This window comes from Oncorhynchus nerka, linkage group LG20, assembly GCF_034236695.1.
Source record: "Oncorhynchus nerka isolate Pitt River linkage group LG20, Oner_Uvic_2.0, whole genome shotgun sequence".
Lineage (NCBI taxonomy): Eukaryota > Metazoa > Chordata > Actinopteri > Salmoniformes > Salmonidae > Oncorhynchus > Oncorhynchus nerka.
The window spans coordinates 5,459,767-5,482,885 of record NC_088415.1 but is presented as its reverse complement, the minus strand read 5'-3'; the positions used below and the strand labels follow the sequence as shown (position 1 = coordinate 5,482,885).

Sequence of the window (23,119 nt, the reverse complement as noted above, 5' to 3'; positions counted from 1 at the left end):
ATTGAGGTGTAGTAATCTCTACAGAATATATTGAGGTGTAGTAATCTCTACATAATCTATTGAGGTGTAGTAATCTCTACAGAATCTATAATCTATTGAGGTGTAGTAATCTCTACATAATCTATAATCTATTGAGGTGTAGTAATCTCTACATAATCTATAATCTATTGAGGTGTAGTAATCTCTACAGAATCTATTGAGGTGTAGTAATCTCTACAGAATATATTGAGGTGTAGTAATCTCTACATAATCTATTGAGGTGTAGTAATCTCTACATAATCTATTGAGGTGTAGTAATCTCTACAGAATATATTGAGGTGTAGTAATCTCTACATAATCTATAATCTATTGAGGTGTAGTAATCTCTACATAATCTATTGAGGTGTAGTAATCTCTACATAATCTATTGAAGTGTAGTAATCTCTACAGAATCTATTGAGGTGTAGTAATCTCTACAGAATATATTGAGGTGTAGTAATCTCTACAGAATATATTGAGGTGTAGTAATCTACATAATCTATTGAAGTGTAGTAATCTCATAATCTATTGAGGTGTAGTAATCTCTACAGAATATATTGAGGTGTAGTAATCTCAGAATACATAATCTATAATCTATTGAGGTGTAGTAATCTCTACAGTAAGTAATCTACAGAATATATTGAAGTGTAGTAATCTCTACATAATCTATTGAGGTGTAGTAATCTCTACATAACTATTAATCTATTGAGGTGTAGTAATCTCTACAGAATCTATTGAGGTGTAGTAATCTCTACATAATCTATTGAGGTGTAGTAATCTCTACAGAATATATTGAGGTGTAGTAATCTCTACAGAATATATTACAGTAATACATAATCTATAATCTATTGAGGTGTAGTAATCTCTACATAATATATTGAGGTGTAGTAATCTCTACATAATCTATTGAGGTGTAGTAATCTCTACATAATCATAATATATTGAGGTGTAGTCATTTCTATTCTATAATCTATTGAGGTGTAGTAATCTCTACATAATCTATTGAATATATTCTATTGAGGTGTAGTAATCTCTACAGAATATATTGAGGTGTAGTAATCTCTACATAATCTATTGAGGTGTAGTAATCTCTACAGAATATATTGATAATCAGAATATATTGAGGTGTAGTAATCTCTACAGAATATATTGAGGTGTAGTAATCTCTACAGATCTATATAGTAATCTCTACAGAATTGAGGTGTAGTAATCTCTACAGAATATATTGAGGTGTAGTAATCTACAGAATATATTGAGGTGTATAATCTACATAATCTATAATCTATTGAGGTGTAGTAATCTCTACATAATCTATTGAGGTGTAGTAATCTCTACAGAATATATTGTGTAGTAATCTCTACATAATCTATAATCTATTGAGGTGTAGTAATCTCTACAGAATATATTGAGGTGTAGTAATCTCTACATAATCTTCTTGAGGTGTAGTAATCTCTACATAATCTATTGAGGTGTAGTAATCTCTACAGAATCTATTGAGGTGTAGTAATCTCTACATAATCTATTGAGGTGTAGTAATCTCTACAGAATATATTGAGGTGTAGTAATCTCTACATAATCTATTGAGGTGTAGTAATCTCTACAGAATCTATTGAGGTGTAGTAATCTCTACAGAATCTATTGAGGTGTAGTAATCTCTACATAATCTATTGAAGTGTAGTAATCTCTACAGAATCTATTGAGGTGTAGTAATCTCTACAGAATCTATTGAGGTGTAGTAATCTCTACATAATCTATTGAAGTGTAGTAATCTCTACAGAATATATTGAGGTGTAGTAATCTCTACATAATCTATTGAGGTGTAGTAATCTCTACATAATCTATTGAGGTGTAGTAATCTCTACATAATCTATTGAGGTGTAGTAATCTCTACATAATCTATTGAGGTGTAGTAATCTCTACAGAATATATTGAGGTGTAGTAATCTCTACATAATCTATTGAAGTGTAGTAATCTCTACATAATCTATTGAGGTGTAGTAATCTCTACATAATCTATTGAGGTGTAGTAATCTCTACATAATATATTGAGGTGTAGTAATCTCTACATAATCTATTGAGGTGTAGTAATCTCTACAGAATCTAATGAGGTGTAGTAATCTCTACATAATCTATTGAGGTGTAGTAATCTCTACATAATCTATTGAAGTGTAGTCATTTCTATTCTATAAACTATTGAAGTGTAGTAATCTCTACAGAATATATTGAAGTGTAGTAATCTCTACATAATCTATAATCTATTGAGGTGTAGTAATCTCTACATAATCTATTGAGGTGTAGTAATCTCTACATAATCTATTGAGGTGTAGTAATCTCTACAGAATATATTGAAGTGTAGTAATCTCTACATAATCTATAATCTATTGAGGTGTAGTAATCTCTACAGAATCTAATGAGGTGTAGTAATCTCTACATAATCTATTGAGGTGTAGTAATCTCTACATAATCTATTGAAGTGTAGTCATTTCTATTCTATAAACTATTGAAGTGTAGTAATCTCTACAGAATATATTGAAGTGTAGTAATCTCTACATAATCTATAATCTATTGAGGTGTAGTAATCTCTACATAATCTATTGAGGTGTAGTAATCTCTACATAATCTATTGAGGTGTAGTAATCTCTACAGAATATATTGAGGTGTAGTAATCTCTACAGAATATATTGAGGTGTAGTAATCTCTACAGAATATATTGAGGTGTAGTAATCTCTACATAATCTATAATCTATTGAGGTGTAGTAATCTCTACATAATCTATTGAGGTGTAGTAATCTCTACAGAATATATTGAAGTGTAGTAATCTCTACATAATCTATAATCTATTGAGGTGTAGTAATCTCTACAGAATATATTGAGGTGTAGTAATCTCTACATAATCTATTGAGGTGTAGTAATCTCTACATAATCTATTGAGGTGTAGTAATCTCTACAGAATCTATTGAGGTGTAGTAATCTCTACATAATCTATTGAGGTGTAGTAATCTCTACAGAATATATTGAGGTGTAGTAATCTCTACATAATCTATTGAGGTGTAGTAATCTCTACAGAATCTATTGAGGTGTAGTAATCTCTACAGAATCTATTGAGGTGTAGTAATCTCTACATAATCTATTGAAGTGTAGTAATCTCTACAGAATCTATTGAGGTGTAGTAATCTCTACAGAATCTATTGAGGTGTAGTAATCTCTACATAATCTATTGAAGTGTAGTAATCTCTACAGAATATATTGAGGTGTAGTAATCTCTACATAATCTATTGAGGTGTAGTAATCTCTGACATAATCTATTGAGGTGTAGTAATCTCTACATAATCTATTGAGGTGTAGTAATCTCTACATAATCTATTGAGGTGTAGTAATCTCTACAGAATATATTGAGGTGTAGTAATCTCTACATAATCTATTGAAGTGTAGTAATCTCTACCATAATCTATTGAGGTGTAGTAATCTCTACATAATCTATTGAGGTGTAGTAATCTCTACATAATATATTGAGGTGTAGTTCTCTACATAATCTATTGAGGTGTAGTAATCTCTACAGAATCTAATGAGGTGTAGTAATCTCTACATAATCTATTGAGGTGTAGTAATCTCTACATAATCTATTGAAGTGTAGTCATTTCTATTCTATAAACTATTGAAGTGTAGTAATCTCTACAGAATATATTGAAGTGTAGTAATCTCTACATAATCTATAATCTATTGAGGTGTAGTAATCTCTACATAATCTATTGAGGTGTAGTAATCTCTACATAATCTATTGAGGTGTAGTAATCTCTACAGAATATATTGAAGTGTAGTAATCTCTACATAATCTATAATCTATTGAGGTGTAGTAATCTCTACAGAATATATTGAGGTGTAGTAATCTCTACATAATCTATTGAGGTGTAGTAATCTCTACATAATCTATTGAGGTGTAGTAATCTCTACAGAATCTATTGAGGTGTAGTAATCTCTACATAATCTATTGAGGTGTAGTAATCTCTACAGAATATATTGAGGTGTAGTAATCTCTACATAATCTATTGAGGTGTAGTAATCCTACAGAATCTATTGAGGTGTAGTAATCTCTACAGAATCTATTGAGGTAGTAATCTCTACATAATCTATTGAAGTGTAGTAATCTCTACAGAATCTATTGAGGTGTAGTAATCTCTACAGAATCTATTGAGGTGTAGTAATCTCTACATAATCTATTGAAGTGTAGTAATCTCTACAGAATATATTGAGGTGTAGTAATCTCTACATAATCTATTGAAGTGTAGTAATCTCTACATAATATATTGAGGTGTAGTAATCTCTACATAATCTATTGAGGTGTAGTAATCTCTACATAATCTATTGAGGTGTAGTAATCTCTACATAATCTATTGAGGTGTAGTAATCTCTACAGAATATATTGAGGTGTAGTAATCTCTACATAATCTATTGAAGTGTAGTAATCTCTACATAATCTATTGAGGTGTAGTAATCTCTCTTACATAATCTATTGAGGTGTAGTAATCTCCATAATATATTGAGGTGTAGTAATCTCTACATAATCTATTGAGGTGTAGTAACCTCTTCTCGAACGAGGTGTAGTAACTCTACATAATCTATTGAGGTGTAGTCCTCTACATAATCTATTGAAGTGTAGTCATTTCTATTCTATAAACTATTGAAGTGTAGTAATCTCTACAGAATATATTGAAGTGTAGTAATCTCTACATAATCTATTGAGGTGTAGTAATCTCTACAGAATCTATTGAGGTGTAGTAATCTCTACAGAATATATTGAGGTGTAGTCATTTCTATTCTATAAACTATTGAAGTGTAATCATTTATATTCTATAATCTATTGAGGTGTAGTCATTTATATTCTAGAAGCTATCATCTATTAGTGTATAGTCAGACTGTCCCTCTTACTTGTAGGGGTCGTTGGGGTCGTGTGGATCGCAGGCTTCGGCGTGGCCGTTACACACACAGCGTCCTCCGATACTGATGTCCTTGATACTGTAGTAATACTGCAGAGAAACAGGCACAGCACGAAGACATTAAATCATTGTAACTGACTATTGTAGCTTCATTCAGACTAGTCAGCTTGTCACACAGTTTGACAGGCTGTAGTACGGGACAGTTTCAAGTTAAAGGCCCTTTGAATATGACCCCTTCTCTACCTCCTGACCTCCTTACCATCTGACCCCTTCTCTACCTCCTGTCCTCCTTACCCTCTGACCCCTTCTCTACCTCCTGTCCTCCTTACCCTCTGACCCCTTCTCTACCTCCTGTCCTCCTTACCATCTGACCCCTTCTCTACCTCCTGTCCTCCTTACCCTCTGACCCCTTCTCTACCTCCTGTCCTCCTTACCCTCTGACCCCTTCTCTACCTCCTGTCCTCCTTACCATCTGACCCCTTCTCTACCTCCTGACCTCCTTACCCTCTGACCCCTTCTCTACCTCCTGTCCTCCTTACCCTCTGACCCCTTCTCTACCTCCTGTCCTCCTTACCCTCTGACCCCTTCTCTACCTCCTGACCTCCTCCTTACCCTTCTCTACCTCTGACCCCTTCTCTACCTCCTGTCCTCCTTACCCTCTGACCCCTTCTCTACCACCTGTCCTCCTTACCACCCTCTGACCCCTTCTCTACCTCCTGTCCTCCTTACCCTCTGACCCCTTCTCTACCACCTGACCCTTCTCTACCTCATGTCCTCCTTACTCTCTGACCCCTTCTCTACCTCCTGTCCTCCTTACCCTCTGACCCCTTCTCTACCTCCTGTCCTCCTTACCCTCTGACCCCTTCTCTACCTCCTGTCCTCCTTACCCTCTGACCCCTTCTCTACCTCCTGTCCTCCTTACCCTCTGACCCCTTCTCTACCACCTGTCCTCCTTACCCTCTGACCCCTTCTCTACCTCCTGTCCTCCTTACCCTCTGACCCCTTCTCTACCTCTGACCCCCTGTCCTCCTTACCCTCTGACCCCTTCTCTACCTCCTGTCCTCCTTACCCTCTGACCCCTTCTCTACCACCTGTCCTCCTTACCCTCTGACCCATTCTCTACCTCCTGTCCTCCTTACCCTCTGACCCCTTCTCTACCTCCTGACCTCCTTACCCTCTGACCCCTTCTCTACCTCCTGTCCTCCTTACCCTCTGACCCCTTCTCTACCACCTGTCCTCCTTACCCTCTGACCCCTTCTCTACCTCCTGTCCTCCTTACCCTCTGACCCCTTCTCTACCACCTGTCCTCCTTACCCTCTGACCCCTTCTCTACCTCATGTCCTCCTTACCCTCTGACCCCTTCTCTACCTCCTGTCCTCCTTACCCTCTGACCCCTTCTCTACCTCCTGTCCTCCTTACCCTCTGACCCCTTCTCTACCTCCTGTCCTCCTTACCCTCTGACCCCTTCTCTACCTCCTGTCCTCCTTACCCTCTGACCCCTTCTCTACCTCCTGTCCTCCTTACCCTCTGACCCCTTCTCTACCTCCTGTCCTCCTTACCTCTCTGACCCCTTCTCTACCTCCTGTCCTCCTTACCCTCTGACCCCTTCTCTACCTCCTGTCCTCCTTACTCCTCTGACCCCTTCTCTACCTCCTGTCCTCCTTACCCTCTGACCCCTTCTCTACCTCCTGTCCTCCTTACCCTCTGACCCCTTCTCTACCTACCCTGTCCTCCTTACCCTCTGACCCCTTCTCTACCTCCTGTCCTCCTTACCCTCTGACCCCTTCTCTACCTCCTGTCCTCCTTACCCTCTGACCCCTTCTCTACCTCCTGTCCTCCTTACCCTCTGACCCCTTCTCTACCTCCTGTCCTCCTTACCCTCTGACCCCTTCTCTACCTCCTGTCCTCCTTACCCTCTGACCCCTTCTCTACCTCCTGTCCTCCTTACCCTCTGACCCCTTCTCTACCTCCTGTCCTCCTTACCCTCTGACCCCTTCTCTACCTCCTGTCCTCCTTACCCTCTGACCCCTTCTCTACCTCCTGTCCTCCTTACCCTCTGACCCCTTCTCTACCTCCTGTCCTCCTTACCCTCTGACCCCTTCTCTACCTCCTGTCCTCCTTACCCTCTGACCCCTTCTCTACCTCCTGTCCTCCTTACCCTCTGACCCCTTCTCTACCTCCTGTCCTCCTTACCCTCTGACCCCTTCTCTACCTCCTGTCCTCCTTACCCTCTGACCCCTTCTCTACCTCCTGTCCTCCTCTGACCCTACCTGTCCTCCTTACCCTTCTCTACCTCCTGTCCTCCTTACCCTCTGACCCCTTCTCTACCTCCTGTCCTCCTTACCCTCTGACCCCTTCTCTACCTCCTGTCCTCCTTACCCTCTGACTCCTGTCCCTTCTCTGACCCCTTCTCCTGTCCTCCTTACCCTCTGACCCCTTCTCTACCTCCTGTCCTCCTTACCCTCTGACCCCTTCTCTACCTCCTGTCCTCCTTACCCTCTGACCCCTTCTCTACCTTCTGTCCTCCTTACCCTCTGACCCCTTCTCTACCAACTGCCCCCCCCACCCTCTGACCCCTTCTCTACCTCCTGTCCTCCTTACCCTCTGACCCGTTCTCTACCCCCTGTTCTCCCCCACCCTCTGACCCCTTCTCTACCTCCTGTCCTCCTTACCCTCTGACCCCTTCTCTACCTGCTGTCCTCCTTACCCTCTGACCCCTTCTCTACCTCCTGTCGTCCTTACCCTCTGACCCCTTCTCTACCTCCTGTCCTCCTTAACCCTCTGACCCCTTCTCTACCTCCTGCCCCCTACTCTCTGACCCCTTCTCTACCTCATGGCCCCCACCATCTGACCCCTTCTCTACCTCCTGTCCTCCTTACCCTCTGACCCCTTCTCTACCTCTTGCCCCCTACTCTCTGACCCCTTCTCTACCTCCTGTCCTCCTTACCCTCTGACCCCTTCTCTACCACCTGTTCTCCCCCACCCTCTGACCCCTTCTCTACCTCATGTCCTCCTTACATTCTGACCCCTTCTCTACCTCATGTCCTCCTTACCCTCTGACCCCTTCTCTACCACCTGTTCTCCTTACATTCTGACCCCTTCTCTACCTCCTGTCCTCCTTACCCTCTGACCCCTTCTCTACCACCTGTTCTCCCCCACCCTCTGACCCCTTCTCTACCTCATGTCCTCCTTACATTCTGACCCCTTCTCTACCTCATGTCCTCCTTACCCTCTGACCCCTTCTCTACCACCTGTTCTCCCCCACCCTCTGACCCCTTCTCTACCTCATGTCCTCCTTACATTCTGACCCCTTCTCTACCTCCTGCCCTCCTTACCCTCTGACCCCTTCTCTACCACCTGTTCTCCCCCACCCTCTGACCCCTTCTCTACCTCATGTCCTCCTTACATTCTGACCCCTTCTCTACCTCATGTCCTCCTTACCCTCTGACCCCTTCTCTACCACCTGTTCTCCCCACCCTCTGACCCCTTCTCTACCTCATGTCCTCCTTACATTCTGACCCCTTCTCTACCTCCTGCCCTCCTTACCCTCTGACCCCTTCTCTACCACCTGTTCTCCCCCACCCTCTGACCCCTTCTCTACCTCCTGTCCTCCTTACCCTCTGACCCCTTCTCTACCTAACCCTAACCCAGTACCCATCAGTACCCATCAGTACCCTAACCCAGTACCCATCAGTACCCTAACCCAGTACCCATCAGTACCCTAACCCAGTACCCATCAGTACCCTAACCCAGTACCCATCAGTACCCTAACCCAGTACCCTAACCCAGTACCCACCCTGCGTGTGACGGTGGGGTCGCGGAGGGCCTTCTATCCTAACCCAGTACCCTAACCCACTACCATGTGTCCTAACCCAGTACCCATAAGTACCCACCCTGCGTGTGACGGTGGGGTCGCGGAGGGCCTTGCCCATCAGGTGTCCCAGGAGGGTGTTGGTTCTGAGGAAACGGAGACGGATGTTGGTGGCCTTGGTGAAATCCCTCAGGACTGGAGAGTAGGAGAAGTTCATAGCCCCGGGACGCCCGTTCACTAGAGACACCACCACCTGGGAGAGAGGGACGATGTCACACACACACACACACACACTCAGTAGGTATGCACACACACACACACACGCTGTAACACTCACATACACAAACAGACGTGTGGCACTCATTTACACACATTCAGTATGTGTACGTATTCACACACACACACACACACACACACACACACACACACACACACACACACACACACACACACACACACACACACACACACACACACACACACACACAACTGCACCTCTCCATTCTCCAGGGGTACGATGCGGGAGTATTCAGTGGTACAGATGACGTCGTTGTCGGAGTTGATCCGTTCGATGGTTTGCTGTCCGAAGCGCTCAATGCAGTCTCTCTTAGAAGCTGTTAAAACACACATACACATATAATCACATATTAACACATATTAACATATATAAACACATATTAACACATATAAACACATATTAACACATATTAACACATATTAACACATATAATCACATATTAACACATATTAACACATATTAACACATATTAACACATATAAACACACATTAACACATATTAACACATATTAACACATATTAACACACATTAACACATATTAACACATATAAACACATTAACACATATTAACACACATTAACACATATTAACACATATTAACACATATTAACACATATAAACACACATTAACACATATTAACACATATTAACACATATTAACATATTAACACATATTAACACATATTAACACATATTAACACATATTAAACATATTAACACATTAACACATATTAACACATATTAACACATATTAACACATATTAACACATATAAACACATATAAACACATATAAACACACATATTAACACATATTAACACATATTAACACATATAAACACATATTAACATATATAAACACACATTAACACATATTAACACATATTAACACATATTAACACATATTAACACATATAAACACATATAAACACATATTAACATATATAAACACACATTAACACATATTAACACATATTAACACATATTAACATATTAACACATATTAACACACATTAACACACATTAACACATATTAACACATATTAACACATATAAACACATATAAACACATATTAACACATATTAACACATATTAACATATATAAACACATATTAACACATATTAACACATATTAACACATATTAACACATATTAACATATATAAACACATATTAACACATATTAACACATATTAACACATTAACACATATTAACACATATTAACATATATAAACATATATAAACATATATAAACACATATTAACACATATAAACACATTAACATATATAAACACACATTAACACATATTAACACATATTAACACATATTAACACACATTAACACACATTAACACATATTAACACATATTAACACATATTAACACATATTAACACACATTAACACACATTAACACATATTAACACACATTAACACATATTAACACATTAAACATATATAAACACACATTAACACATATTAACACACATTAACATATATAAACACACATTAACACATATTAACACACATTAACACACATTAACACATATTAACACACATTAACACACATTAACACATATTAACACACATTAACATATATAAACACACATTAACACATATTAACACACATTAACATATATAAACACATATTAACATATATAAACACATATTAACACATATTAACACACATTAACACATATTAACACACATTAACACACATTAACATATATAAACACATATTAACACATATTAACACACATTAACACATATTAACACACATTAACACACATTAACATATATAAACACATATTAACACATATTAACACATATTAACACATATTTTATTTCACCTTTATTTAACCAGGTAGGCAAGTTGAGAACAAGTTCTCATTTACAATTGCGACCTGGCCAAGATAAAGCAAACACATATTCATATAAACACATACAACATTAACACAGATATACACATTGGAATAAAACAAACATACATTCAATAATTACACATATAAACAAGTAACTATATACAATATGAGCAAATGAGGTGAGAAGGGAGGTATTAACACATATAAAAAATTAACCATGGTGGCAAAGTAAATACAATATAACACAAGTAAAACACTGGAATATTAGATTTGCAATGGAAGAATGTGCAAATTAGAAATAAAAAAATAACACATATAAACAAATAAAGCAAAATAAATAAATAAATTGAATACATATTGGGAAACACATAGTTGTTTGGGCATTAACATATATAAACACATATTAACACATATTAACATAGGTGCAGTATATCTATTAACACATGCTCATATTAACACATATTAACACATTGCATATTAACACTAGTAACACATATAAGTGTTTCCATTAAACACATATTTTTAACACATTCATATTAAACACAGTCATATTAACACAGAGAACTGGAACACATATTAACACATTAACAATATTAAACATATTAACACATTTTGGGGTGATATAAACACATATAAACACATATTAACACATATAAACACATATTAACACATATAAACACATAAACACATATAAATTGCATTTGATGCATTCATAAACACATATAAACACAGTACATTATACTGATATGAGCATGTGTGTTAACACATATAACACTGTATGTTAGATATAAAGCTTAACACATGTTGGATATTAAGCATATTAACACATATTTACATATGAGCTATAAACACATTAACACACATTGGATATTAACACATATTGTTAACATATATAAACACTGTAACACATGTTGGATATAAGCTGTGTATTACATATAAACAAGCTGTAACACATATTAACATATATGACACTAACACATATTAACACATATATAAACTATATGTTACATATTAACACTATTATTGGATATAAAGCTGTTACACACATTACATATTAACACATATTAACACACATTAACACATGTTAGATATAAGCATATAAACACATATTAACACATATTAACACTATTAACACATATTAACAGATATGAGCTGTGTGTTGGATATTAAGCTGTGTATTAGATATAAGCTGTGTATTAACACATATAAAGCATATTAACACATGTTAACACATATTAACAGCTGTAACACATATTGGATATGAGCTATTGTGTTAGATATTAACACATTAACATATTGGATATTAGCTATATTGTTGGATATGAGCTGTGTGTTGGATATGAGCTGTGTAACACATTGGATATAAGCATATAAACACATGTTAGATATGAGCTATATATGTTGGATATGAGCATGTTAGATATGAGCTGTGTGTTGGATATGAGCTGTGTGTTAACACATATTAACACTATGTGTTAGATATGAGATATTAACACATATTAACACATGTTGGATATAAACACATATTAACACATGTTGGATATGAGCTATAAACATGTTACATATTGACATATAAGCTATGTATTGGATATTAGCAGTGTAAACACATTAGATATGAGATATGACACATATGTATTAACACATATAACACTGTGTGTTGGATATTAAGCTAAACACATGTTAGATATAACACATTAACATATTGGATATGAGCATTGTGTTAACACATATAAAGCTGTGTAACACACATTAGATATGAGCTGTGTGTTGGATATGAGATATTAACACTATAAACACATATTAGATATGAGCTGTATTAACACACATTAGATATGAGATATAACACTATTAACACATTACATATGAGCTGTGTGTTAGATATGACACATGTGTGTTAACATATATGATATATAAACACTGTAACACATGTTAGATATTAAGCTGTGTGTTAGATATGAGATATAAGCATATGAGCTGTGTGTTAGATATGAGCTATTAACACATTAACACATATTAAGCTGTGTGTTACATATAACACTATTGTATTAACACATATGAGCATATAAACACATGTTAACACATTAAGCTATTGTTGGATTAACACATATTGTTGGATATGAGCTGTAACACATGTTACATATGAGATATAAAGCATGTGTATTGGATATAAATACATGAATTGTGTTGGATATGAGCTGTGTGTTAGATATGAGATATGAGCTGTGTGTTGGATATGAGCAGTGTGTTAGATATGAGATATGAGCTGTGTGTTGGATATGAGCTGTGTGTTGGATATGAGCTGTGTGTTAGATATGAGCTGTGTGTTGGATATGAGCTGTGTGTTGGATAGGAGCTGTGTGTTAGATATGAGCTGTGTGTTAGATATGAGCTGTGTATTGGATATGAGCTGTGTGTTAGATATGAGCTGTGTGTTAGATATGAGCTGTGTGTTGGATATGAGCTGTGTGTTAGATATGAGCTGTGTGTTGGATATGAGCTGTGTGTTAGATATGAGCTGTGTGTTGGATATGAGCTGTGTGTTAGATATGAGCTGTGTGTTGGATATGAGCTGTGTGTTAGATATGAGCTGTGTGTTGGATATGAGCTGTGTGTTGGATATGAGCTGTGTGTTGGATATGAGCTGTGTGTTGGATATGAGCTGTGTGTTAGATATGAGCTGTGTGTTGGATATGAGCTGTGTGTTAGATATGAGCTGTGTGTTGGATATGAGCTGTGTGTTGGATATGAGCTGTGTGTTAGATATGAGATATGAGCTGTGTGTTGGATATGAGCTGTGTGTTGGATATGAGCTGTGTGTTAGATATGAGATATGAGCTGTGTGTTGGATATGAGCAGTGTGTTAGATATGAGATATGAGCTGTGTGTTGGATATGAGCTGTGTGTTGGATATGAGCTGTGTGTTAGATATGAGCTGTGTGTTGGATATGAGCTGTGTGTTGGATAGGAGCTGTGTGTTAGATATGAGCTGTGTGTTGGATATGAGATATGAGCTGTGTGTTAGATATGAGCTGTGTGTTAGATATGAGATATGAGCTGTGTGTTAGATATGAGCTGTGTGTTAGATATGAGCTGTGTGTTGGATATGAGATATGAGCTGTGTGTTAGATATGAGCTGTGTGTTAGATATGAGATATGAGCTATGAGCTGTGTGTTAGATATGAGCTGTGTGTTGGATATGAGCTGTGTGTTAGATATGAGCTGTGTGTTGGATATGAGCTGTGTGTTAGATATGAGCTGTGTGTTGGATATGAGCTGTGTGTTGGATATGAGCTGTGTGTTAGATATGAGATATGAGCTGTGTGTTGGATATGAGCTGTGTGTTGGATATGAGCTGTGTGTTAGATATGAGATATGAGCTGTGTGTTGGATATGAGCAGTGTGTTAGATATGAGATATGAGCTGTGTGTTGGATATGAGCTGTGTGTTGGATATGAGCTGTGTGTTAGATATGAGCTGTGTGTTGGATATGAGCTGTGTGTTGGATAGGAGCTGTGTGTTAGATATGAGCTGTGTGTTGGATATGAGATATGAGCTGTGTGTTAGATATGAGCTGTGTGTTGGATATGAGATATGAGCTGTGTGTTAGATATGAGCTGTGTGTTAGATATGAGCTGTGTGTTGGATATGAGATATGAGCTGTGTGTTAGATATGTAGATATGAGCTGTGTGTTGGATATGAGCTATGAGCTGATGTGTTAGATATGAGTTGTGTGTTGGATATGAGATATGAGCTGTGTTGGATTAGATATGAGCTGTGTGTTAGATATGAGCTAAGAGCTGTGTGTTGGATATGAGCTATGAGCTTGTGATAGATATGGGCTGTGTGTTGGATATGAGCTGTGTGTTGGATATGAGCTGTGTGTTGGATATGAGCTGTGTGTTGGATATGAGCTGTGTGTTGGATATGAGCTGTGTGTTAGATATGAGCTATGGGCTGTGTGTTGGATATGAGCTAGCTGTGTGTTAGATATGAGCTATGGGCTGTGTGTTGGGATATGAGCTGTGTGTTAGATGTTGAGCTATGGGCTGTGTGTTGGATATGAGCTATGAGCTGAGTGTTGGATATGAGCTGTGTGTTAGATATGAGCTATGAGCTGTGTGTTAGATATGAGCTGTGTGTTAGATATGAGCTGTGTGTTAGATATGAGCTGTGTGTTGGATATGAGCTGTGTGTTGGATATGAGCTATGAACTAGATATGAGCTATGGGCTATGTGTTGGATATGAGCTATGAGCTGAGTGTTGGATATGAGCAATGAGCTATGTGTTAGATATGAGCTAAGAGCTGTGTGTTGGATATGAGCTGTGTGTTGGATATGAGCTATGGGCTGTGTGTTGGATATGAGCTATGGGCTGAGTGTTGGATATGAGCTGTGTGTTAGATATGAGCTATGACCTGTGTGTTAGATATGAGCTGTGTGTTGGATATGAGCTGTGTGTTAGATATGAGCTGTGTGTTGGATATGAGCTGTGTGTTGGATATGAGCTGTGTGTTAGATATGAGATATGAGCTGTGTGTTGGATATGAGCTGTGTGTTGGATATGAGCTGTGTGTTAGATATGAGCTGTGTGTTGGATATGAGCTGTGTGTTGGATAGGAGCTGTGTGTTAGATATGAGCTGTGTGTTGGATATGAGATATGAGCTGTGTGTTAGATATGAGCTGTGTGTTAGATATGAGATATGAGCTGTGTGTTAGATATGAGCTGTGTGTTAGATATGAGCTGTGTGTTGGATATGAGATATGAGCTGTGTGTTAGATATGAGATATGAGCTGTGTGTTGGATATGAGCTATGAGCTGTGTGTTAGATATGAGCTGTGTGTTGGATATGAGATATGAGCTGTGTGTTAGATATGAGCTGTGTGTTAGATATGAGATATGAGCTGTGTGTTGGATATGAGCTATGAGCTGTGTGTTAGATATGAGCTGTGTGTTGGATATGAGCTGTGTGTTGGATATGAGCTGTGTGTTGGATATGAGCTGTGTGTTGGATATGAGCTGTGTGTTAGATATGAGCTATGGGCTGAGTGTTGGATATGAGCTGTGTGTTAGATATGAGCTATGGGCTATGTGTTGGATATGAGCTATGAGCTGAGTGTTGGATATGAGCTGTGTGTTAGATATGAGCTATGAGCTGTGTGTTAGATATGAGCTGTGTGTTAGATATGAGCTGTGTGTTAGATATGAGCTGTGTGTTGGATATGAGCTGTGTGTTGGATATGAGCTATGAACTAGATATGAGCTATGGGCTATGTGTTGGATATGAGCTATGAGCTGAGTGTTGGATATGAGCAATGAGCTATGTGTTAGATATGAGCTAAGAGCTGTGTGTTGGATATGAGCTGTGTGTTGGATATGAGCTATGGGCTGTGTGTTGGATATGAGCTATGGGCTGAGTGTTGGATATGAGCTGTGTGTTAGATATGAGCTATGAGCTGTGTGTTGGATATGAGCTATGAGCTGAGTGTTGGATATGAGCTGTGTGTTGGATATGAGCTATGGGCTGTGTGTTGGATATGAGCTATGGGCTGTGTGTTGGATATGAGCTATGGGCTGTGTGTTGGATATGAGCTATGAGCTGTGTGTTGGATATGAGCTGTGTGTTGGATATGAGCTATGGGCTGTGTGTTGGATATGAGCTATGGGCTGAGTGTTGGATATGAGCTGTGTGTTAGATATGAGCTATGAGCTGTGTGTTGGATATGAGCTATGAGCTGTGTGTTGGATATGAGCAATGAGCTGTTTGTTGGATATGAGCTATGAGCTGTGTGTTGGATATGAGCTATGAGCTGAGTGTTGGATATGAGCTATGAGCTGTATGTTGGATATGAGAAATGAGCTATGTGTTAGATATGAGCTAAGAGCTGTGTATTGGATATGAGCTGTGTGTTGGATATGAGCTAAATAAATAAATAAATATTTGAGCTATGGGCTATGTGTTGGATATGAGCTATGAGCTGAGTGTTGGATAGCTGATGTTTGAAGTTGGTGAGCAATGAGCTATGTGTTAGATCATTCCAGCAAGAGCTGTGTGTTGGATATGAGCTGTGTTGTTGGATGATGAGCTGCTGGGCTGTGTGTTGGATATGAGCTATGGGCCAGTGTTGGATATGAGCTGAGCTGTTAGATGGATGAGATGACCTGAGCTGTGGGTTGGATATGTAGCGAGGGAGCTATAGAGCAAGTGCAGTGTTGGATAGGAGCTGTGTGTTGGCACTATGATAGCTGCATCCAGTTTGCTGTGTGTTGGAGTCCGTGAGTGAAGGAGGCTTTGTTGGGTAGAAACCGACTCTGAGCTATGGGCTGTGTGTTGGATATGAGCTTGGGCTGTGTGTTGGATTTGAGCTATGAGCTGTGTGTTGGATATGAGCTGTGTGTTGGATATGAGCTGGATGGAGCTTTGTGTTGGATATGAGCTATAGGGCTGAGTGTTGGATATGAGCTGTGATGTTAGATATGAGCTATGAGCTGTGTGTTGGAAATGAGCTTTGGGCTATGTGTTTGGATTGAGCTACGGAGCTGAGTGTTGATATGAGCTGTTGTTAGATATGAGCATGGGCTATGTGTTGGAATGAGCTATGAGCTGAGTGTTGGATATGAGCTGTGTGTTAGATATGAGCTATGAGCTGTGTGTTGGATCATGATATATGAGCTGAGTGTTGGATATGAGCTGTGTGTTGGATACTGAGCTATGGGCTGTGTTTGGATATGAGCTATGGGCTGCAAAGTGTTGGATATGAGCTATGGGCTGTGTGTTGGAGGCTATGAGCTGTGATAAGAATATGGTGATTGAGCTGTGTGTTGGATATGAGATGGGCTGTGTGTTGGATATGCGGCTATGGTTTAGCTGTGTGTGGCTGATATGAGCTATGAGCTGTGAAACCAGATTGCACAGCTATGAGCTGTGTGTTGATATGAGCAGTGACCTGTTTGTTGGATATGAGCTATGAGCTGATATGAGCAATGAACAGCTGGCGGCAGATAGTGTGTTGGATATGAGCTATGAGTTTGGGAGTGTTGAGCTGTGTGTTGGATATGAGCTATGAGCTGTATGTTGGATATGAGAAATGAGCTATGTGTTAGATATGAGCTAAGAGCTGTGTATTGGATATGAGCTGTGTGTTGGATATGAGCTATGAACTAGATATGAGCTATGGGCTATGTGTTGGATATGAGCTATGAGCTGAAGTGTTGGATATGAGCAATGAGCTATGTGTTAGATAGTGAGCTAAGAGCTCTTGTGTTGGATATGAGCTGTTTTGGATTGGAGCTATGGGCTGTGTGTTGGATATGAGCTGGCCTTAGGGCTGAGTGTTGGATATGAGCTGTGTGTTGATATCACGGGAGCTATGATGCTGCAGTCCGTTGGATGTTTTTGAGCTATGAGCTGAGTGTTGGATATGAGCTGTGTGTTGCATATGAGCTTATCTAAAATGGTGGGCTGTGTGTTGGATATGAGCTATGGGCTGTGTCAATGTTCCAGGATATGAGCTATGGGCTGTGTTTTGGAGCGTTTGACAGCTGATGAGCTGTGTGTTTGGATATGAGCTGGTTGGATATGAGCTATGGGCTGTGTGTTGGAGCTGTGTGTTGGATATGAGCTATGAGTGTTGGATATGAGCTGTGTGTTAGTATGAGCTATGAGCTGTGTTTACAGATATGAGCTATGGCTATGTGTTCCTTGATGAGCTATGAGCTGAGTGTTGGATATGAGGACTGTGTGTTAGATATGAGCTATGGGCTAATGTGTTGGATATGAGCAAATGAGTGTGGATAGCTGGGAGCTGAGGTGTTAGTTATGAGCTATGGGCAATGTGAGAGACTTATTTCTGGAGAGGGTAATTTTCAAAATGAGTATGAGCTGTTTGTGTTGGACCTGAGTATGAGCTTGTGTTGGATCTCTATGAGCTGCAACTGTTTGGTAGTTCTATGAGGAAGATGTTATAGTTGGCTATGAGCTGTGTGTTGGATATGAGCTCCTGAGCCAGTGTTGGATATGAGCTGTGTGTTGGATATGAGCAATGTGTTAGAAATGAGGAATGAGCTGATGTTGACATGCATATGAGCTGTGTGTTGGATCATGAGCTATGAGCTGTGTGTTGGATATGAGCTGTGTTTTAGATCATGAGAATGAGCTGTGTGTTAGATAGGTGAGCTATCAAAGCTGTGTGTTGGATATGATAAGAGGAGCTGTGTGTTGGATATGAGCTGTGTGTTGGATATGAGCAGTTGTGGGACTTCAGGCTGTTCAGTTACTGTTTATCCTTCCTCTAACCTCTCCTAAAAAAATAAATCTATCCTCTAAATCACTGTGAAGTTGGTCATTGGTATGGTCTTCCCTGTCCCCCAGCCACAGAGAAACAGAGAGGAAAAGGTTGTTCTGATGTTTAGAGTTGTTATATACACAGAGTGACTATAGACAACGTATAGTGGTACTCTGTTTGTCAACCAGGGGGGAACAAAGAAAAGTTTTTTTCTACCAGCAGCTGTGAACTTCTCTCTCTGAGGTAGAGTAGGGGCAGCTCAGGCAGAGGGCTCGTGTAAAATATTTTTTTTTTCTCTTATTCTCTCTCAGTTCTTCAGGATATTGAGGTTTTTTCTCTCTTTCGTGGACAGAAGTGAATAGTTCTGAAGTATTCAGGGAATGTGTGACTGTGGGGGTGAGATGTGGCCTGTAGTCATTCCAGACTTTCTAGGCGCGTCTCTGTTTATTGAGTTGGTCTAGGCCGACAGGCAGCAGGGAGATGACACTGTTAACCTTTCCTCACTGGAAATGATGTTGCTCTATTATATTAGAAAATAACCTGATATATTTCATTCTTCAGCTGTTTTCCTGGTGTCCTTCCATGTCCAAAAGCTCAGATCAGAGCTTTCGGCAGTAGAGGGTCATGATGATGAAGACACCAAATATATTCTTAGTCAGAATGGGGCAGTGAGTGTCTCAGGCTTTAGCTCTGGGAACAGGCTAACACAGTCTGGTGTTGCTCAGATGACCTGAGTTCAAAGGCAGTCTATCAAACACAAAGATAAACTTCTAGACGTCTCTTCAGATCAGTCCAAGGTATGACAATAGCTTTTTAGCTACTAGTGTTACATTAGATTGGTATGCGGGTTCATTTGCCTTCTATAGGATGCTATGAATCTGGTGATAATAATCAAAACTCTCGTCTCTCTCTCTCTGTCTCTCTCTCTGTCTCAGCTCTCTCTCTCTCTCTGTCTCTCTCTCTCTCAGGTCTCTCTCTGTCTCTCTCTCTGTCTCTCTCTCTCTCTGTCTCAAAGCTTTCCTTAAGTTTCTAAGTTTCTCAGTCTCTGGTCAGGTATTCTCTCTGGTCTCTGTTTCTCTAGTTTGCTCTCTCTTTGTAGATTCCCAATCTCTCTCTATCTCTCTCTCTGTATCCCTCTCTCTATCTGTTCTCTCTCTCTGTCTCTGTTTCTGTCTCTCTCTCTCTCTGTAGGGGACTCTTCTCTCATCTCTCTCAATTCAAGGGGCTTTATTGCATGGGAAACATAAGGAAGTGGATAATATACAAAAGTAAAATAAACAAAAATGAACAGTAAATATTACACAGACAGGAAGTTACAAAACAATAAAGTCATATTATGTCTGTATACAGTGTTGTAACGATGTACAAATGGTTAGGGGACAAAATCTCCAAATAAATCAACATAAATATGGGTTTGTGTTTTACAATGGTGTTTGTGCTTCACTGGTTGCCCTTGTGGAAACAGGTTACACATCTTGCTGCTGTGATGGCTCACTGTTGTATTTCATCCAATAGATATGGGAGTTTATCAAAATCGGGTTTTGTTGTGAACAGAGCCCCAGGACCAGCTTCTTTGTGGATCTGTGTTAATCTGAGGTGATGGCTCTGTGTCTCTAATTGGTCATAAATTGGTCAGGAAGTGCAGCTCAGTTTCCACCTCGTTTTGTGAGCAGTGCCCCAGGACCACTTAGGGGATCCAGGCCTAGCAGTGGCATCTCTTGAACAGAGCCCCAGGGTCTGACTCCTACAGTGGCCTCTCTCAATAGCTGATGGCTATGCTGTTTGTGTCTGTACATAGTCAAAGCTTTCCTTAAGTTTTTAAGTTTAGGCCCCAGGTCTCAGTGGTCAGGTATTCTCTGTACTGATGGTCTCTGTTTAGGGACAAAAAGCATTCTAGTTTGCTCTGTTTTTTTGTAGATTCTTTCCAATGTGTCAAAAAATTATATTTTTGTTTTCTCATGACTTGGCTTGGGTCTTCTAGGTTCATGTTGCTGTCCTGGGGCTCTGTAGGGTGTGTTTGTGTTTGTGAACAGAGCCCCAGGACCAGCTTGCTTAGGGGACTCTTCTCCAGGTTCATCTCTCTTTAGGTGAGGGCTCTGTGAGGTCTGTTTGTGTTTGTGAACAGAGCCAGGACCAGCTTGCTTAGAGGACTCTTCTCCAGGTTCATCTCTCTGTAGGTGATGGCTTTGTGGGGTGTGTTTGTGTTTGTGAACAGAGCCCCAGGACCAGCTTGCTTAGGGGACTCTTCTCCAGGTTCATCTCTCTGTAGGTGATGGCTCTGTGGGGTCTGTTTGTGTTTGTGAACAGAGCCAGGACCAGCTTGCTTAGGGGACTCTTCTCCAGGTTCATCTCTCTGTAGGTGATGGCTCTGTGGGGTCTGTTTGTGTTTGTGAACAGAGCCCCAGGACCAGCTTGCTTAGGGGACTCTTCTCCAGGTTCATCTCTCTGTAGGTGATGGCTTTGTTATGGAAGGCTTGGAATTGCTTCCTTTTATGTGGTTGTAGATTTTAACGTCTCTTTTCTGGGTTTTGATAATTAGCGGGTATCGGCCGAATTCTACTCTGTATGTATTATTTGGTGTTTTACGTTGTACACAGAGGATATTTTTGTAGAATTCTGCGTGCAGAGTCTCAATTTGGTGTTTGTCCCATTTTGTGAAGTCTTGGTTGGTGAGCGGACCCCAGACCTCACAACCATAAAGGGCAATGGGCTCTATGACTGATTCAAGTATTTTTAGGCTGATACTAATTGGTATGTCGAATTCTATGTTCCTTTTGATGGCATAGAAAGCCCTTCTTGCCTTGTCTCTCAGATCGTCCACAGCTTTGTGGAAGTTACCTGTGGCGCTGATGTTTAGGCCAAGGTATGTATAGTTTTTTGTGTGCTCTAGGGCAACAGTGTCTAGATGGAATTTGTATTTGTGGTCCTGGCGACTGGACCTTTTTTGGAACACCATTATTTTGGTCTTACTGAGATTTACTGTCAGGGCCCAGGTCTGACAGAATCTGAGCAGAAGATCTAGGTGCTGCTGTAGGTCCTCCTTGGTTGGTGACAGAAGCACCAGATCATCAGCAAACAGTAGATATTTGACTTCAGATTCTAGTAAGGTGAGGCCGGGTGCTGCGGACTGTTCTAGTCCCTCGCCAATTTATTGATATATATGTTGAAGAGGGTGGGGCTTAAGCTGCATCCCTGTCTCACCCCACGACCCCGTGGAAAGAAATGTGTGTGTTTTGCCTATTTTAACCTCACTCTTGTTTGCTTGTGTACATAGCATACCCTCATGCCAAATTGAGTCAAAAGCTTGTTTGAAATCAAAAAAAGCATGACAATACTTTGCCTTTGTTTTGTTTCTTTGTCAATTAAGGTTTGCAGGGTGAATATGTGTTCTGTCTTACAGTAATTTGATAAAAAAACAATTTGACATTTTCTCAGTACATTGTTTTCACTGAGGAAAGGTACGAGTAGGTTTTCTGGGTCTCTATGTTTTTGGTTGGACAGGTTTCTCAATTTATTTCTTAGGTTTTCACATTCTTTATCAAACCATTTGTCATTGTTGTTAATTTTCTTAGGTTTTCTGCTTGAAATGTTTAGATTTGATAGGGAAGCTGAGAGGTCAAATATACTGTTTAGGTTTTCTACTGCCAAGTTTACACCTTCACTATTACAGTGGAACGTTTTACCCAGGAAATTGTCTAAAAGGGATTGAATTTGTTGCTGCCTAATTGTTTTTTGGTAGGTTTCCAAACTGCATTCCTTCCATGTATAGCATTTCTCAGTATTACTCAGTTCCTTTGGCTTTGATGCCTCATGATGGAGTATTGCTCTGTTCAAGTAGACTGTGATTTTGCTGCGATCTGATAGGGGTGTCAGTGGGCTGACTGTGAACGCTCTGAGAGACTATGGGTTGAGGT

General features: G+C 39.7%; 1 protein-coding gene across 1 annotated transcript in view; it reads right to left on the bottom strand.

Annotated features, from left to right (window-relative positions):
- The window catches only part of lama5 (laminin, alpha 5), a 324,122-nt gene that overhangs the window by 202,683 nt on the left and 98,320 nt on the right, over window positions 1-23,119 (bottom strand). The window contains 3 exon segments of the mRNA XM_065005098.1: window positions 4,944-5,041; window positions 8,845-9,015; window positions 9,258-9,376. Coding sequence (XP_064861170.1) covers window positions 4,944-5,041; window positions 8,845-9,015; window positions 9,258-9,376 — 388 coding nt within the window.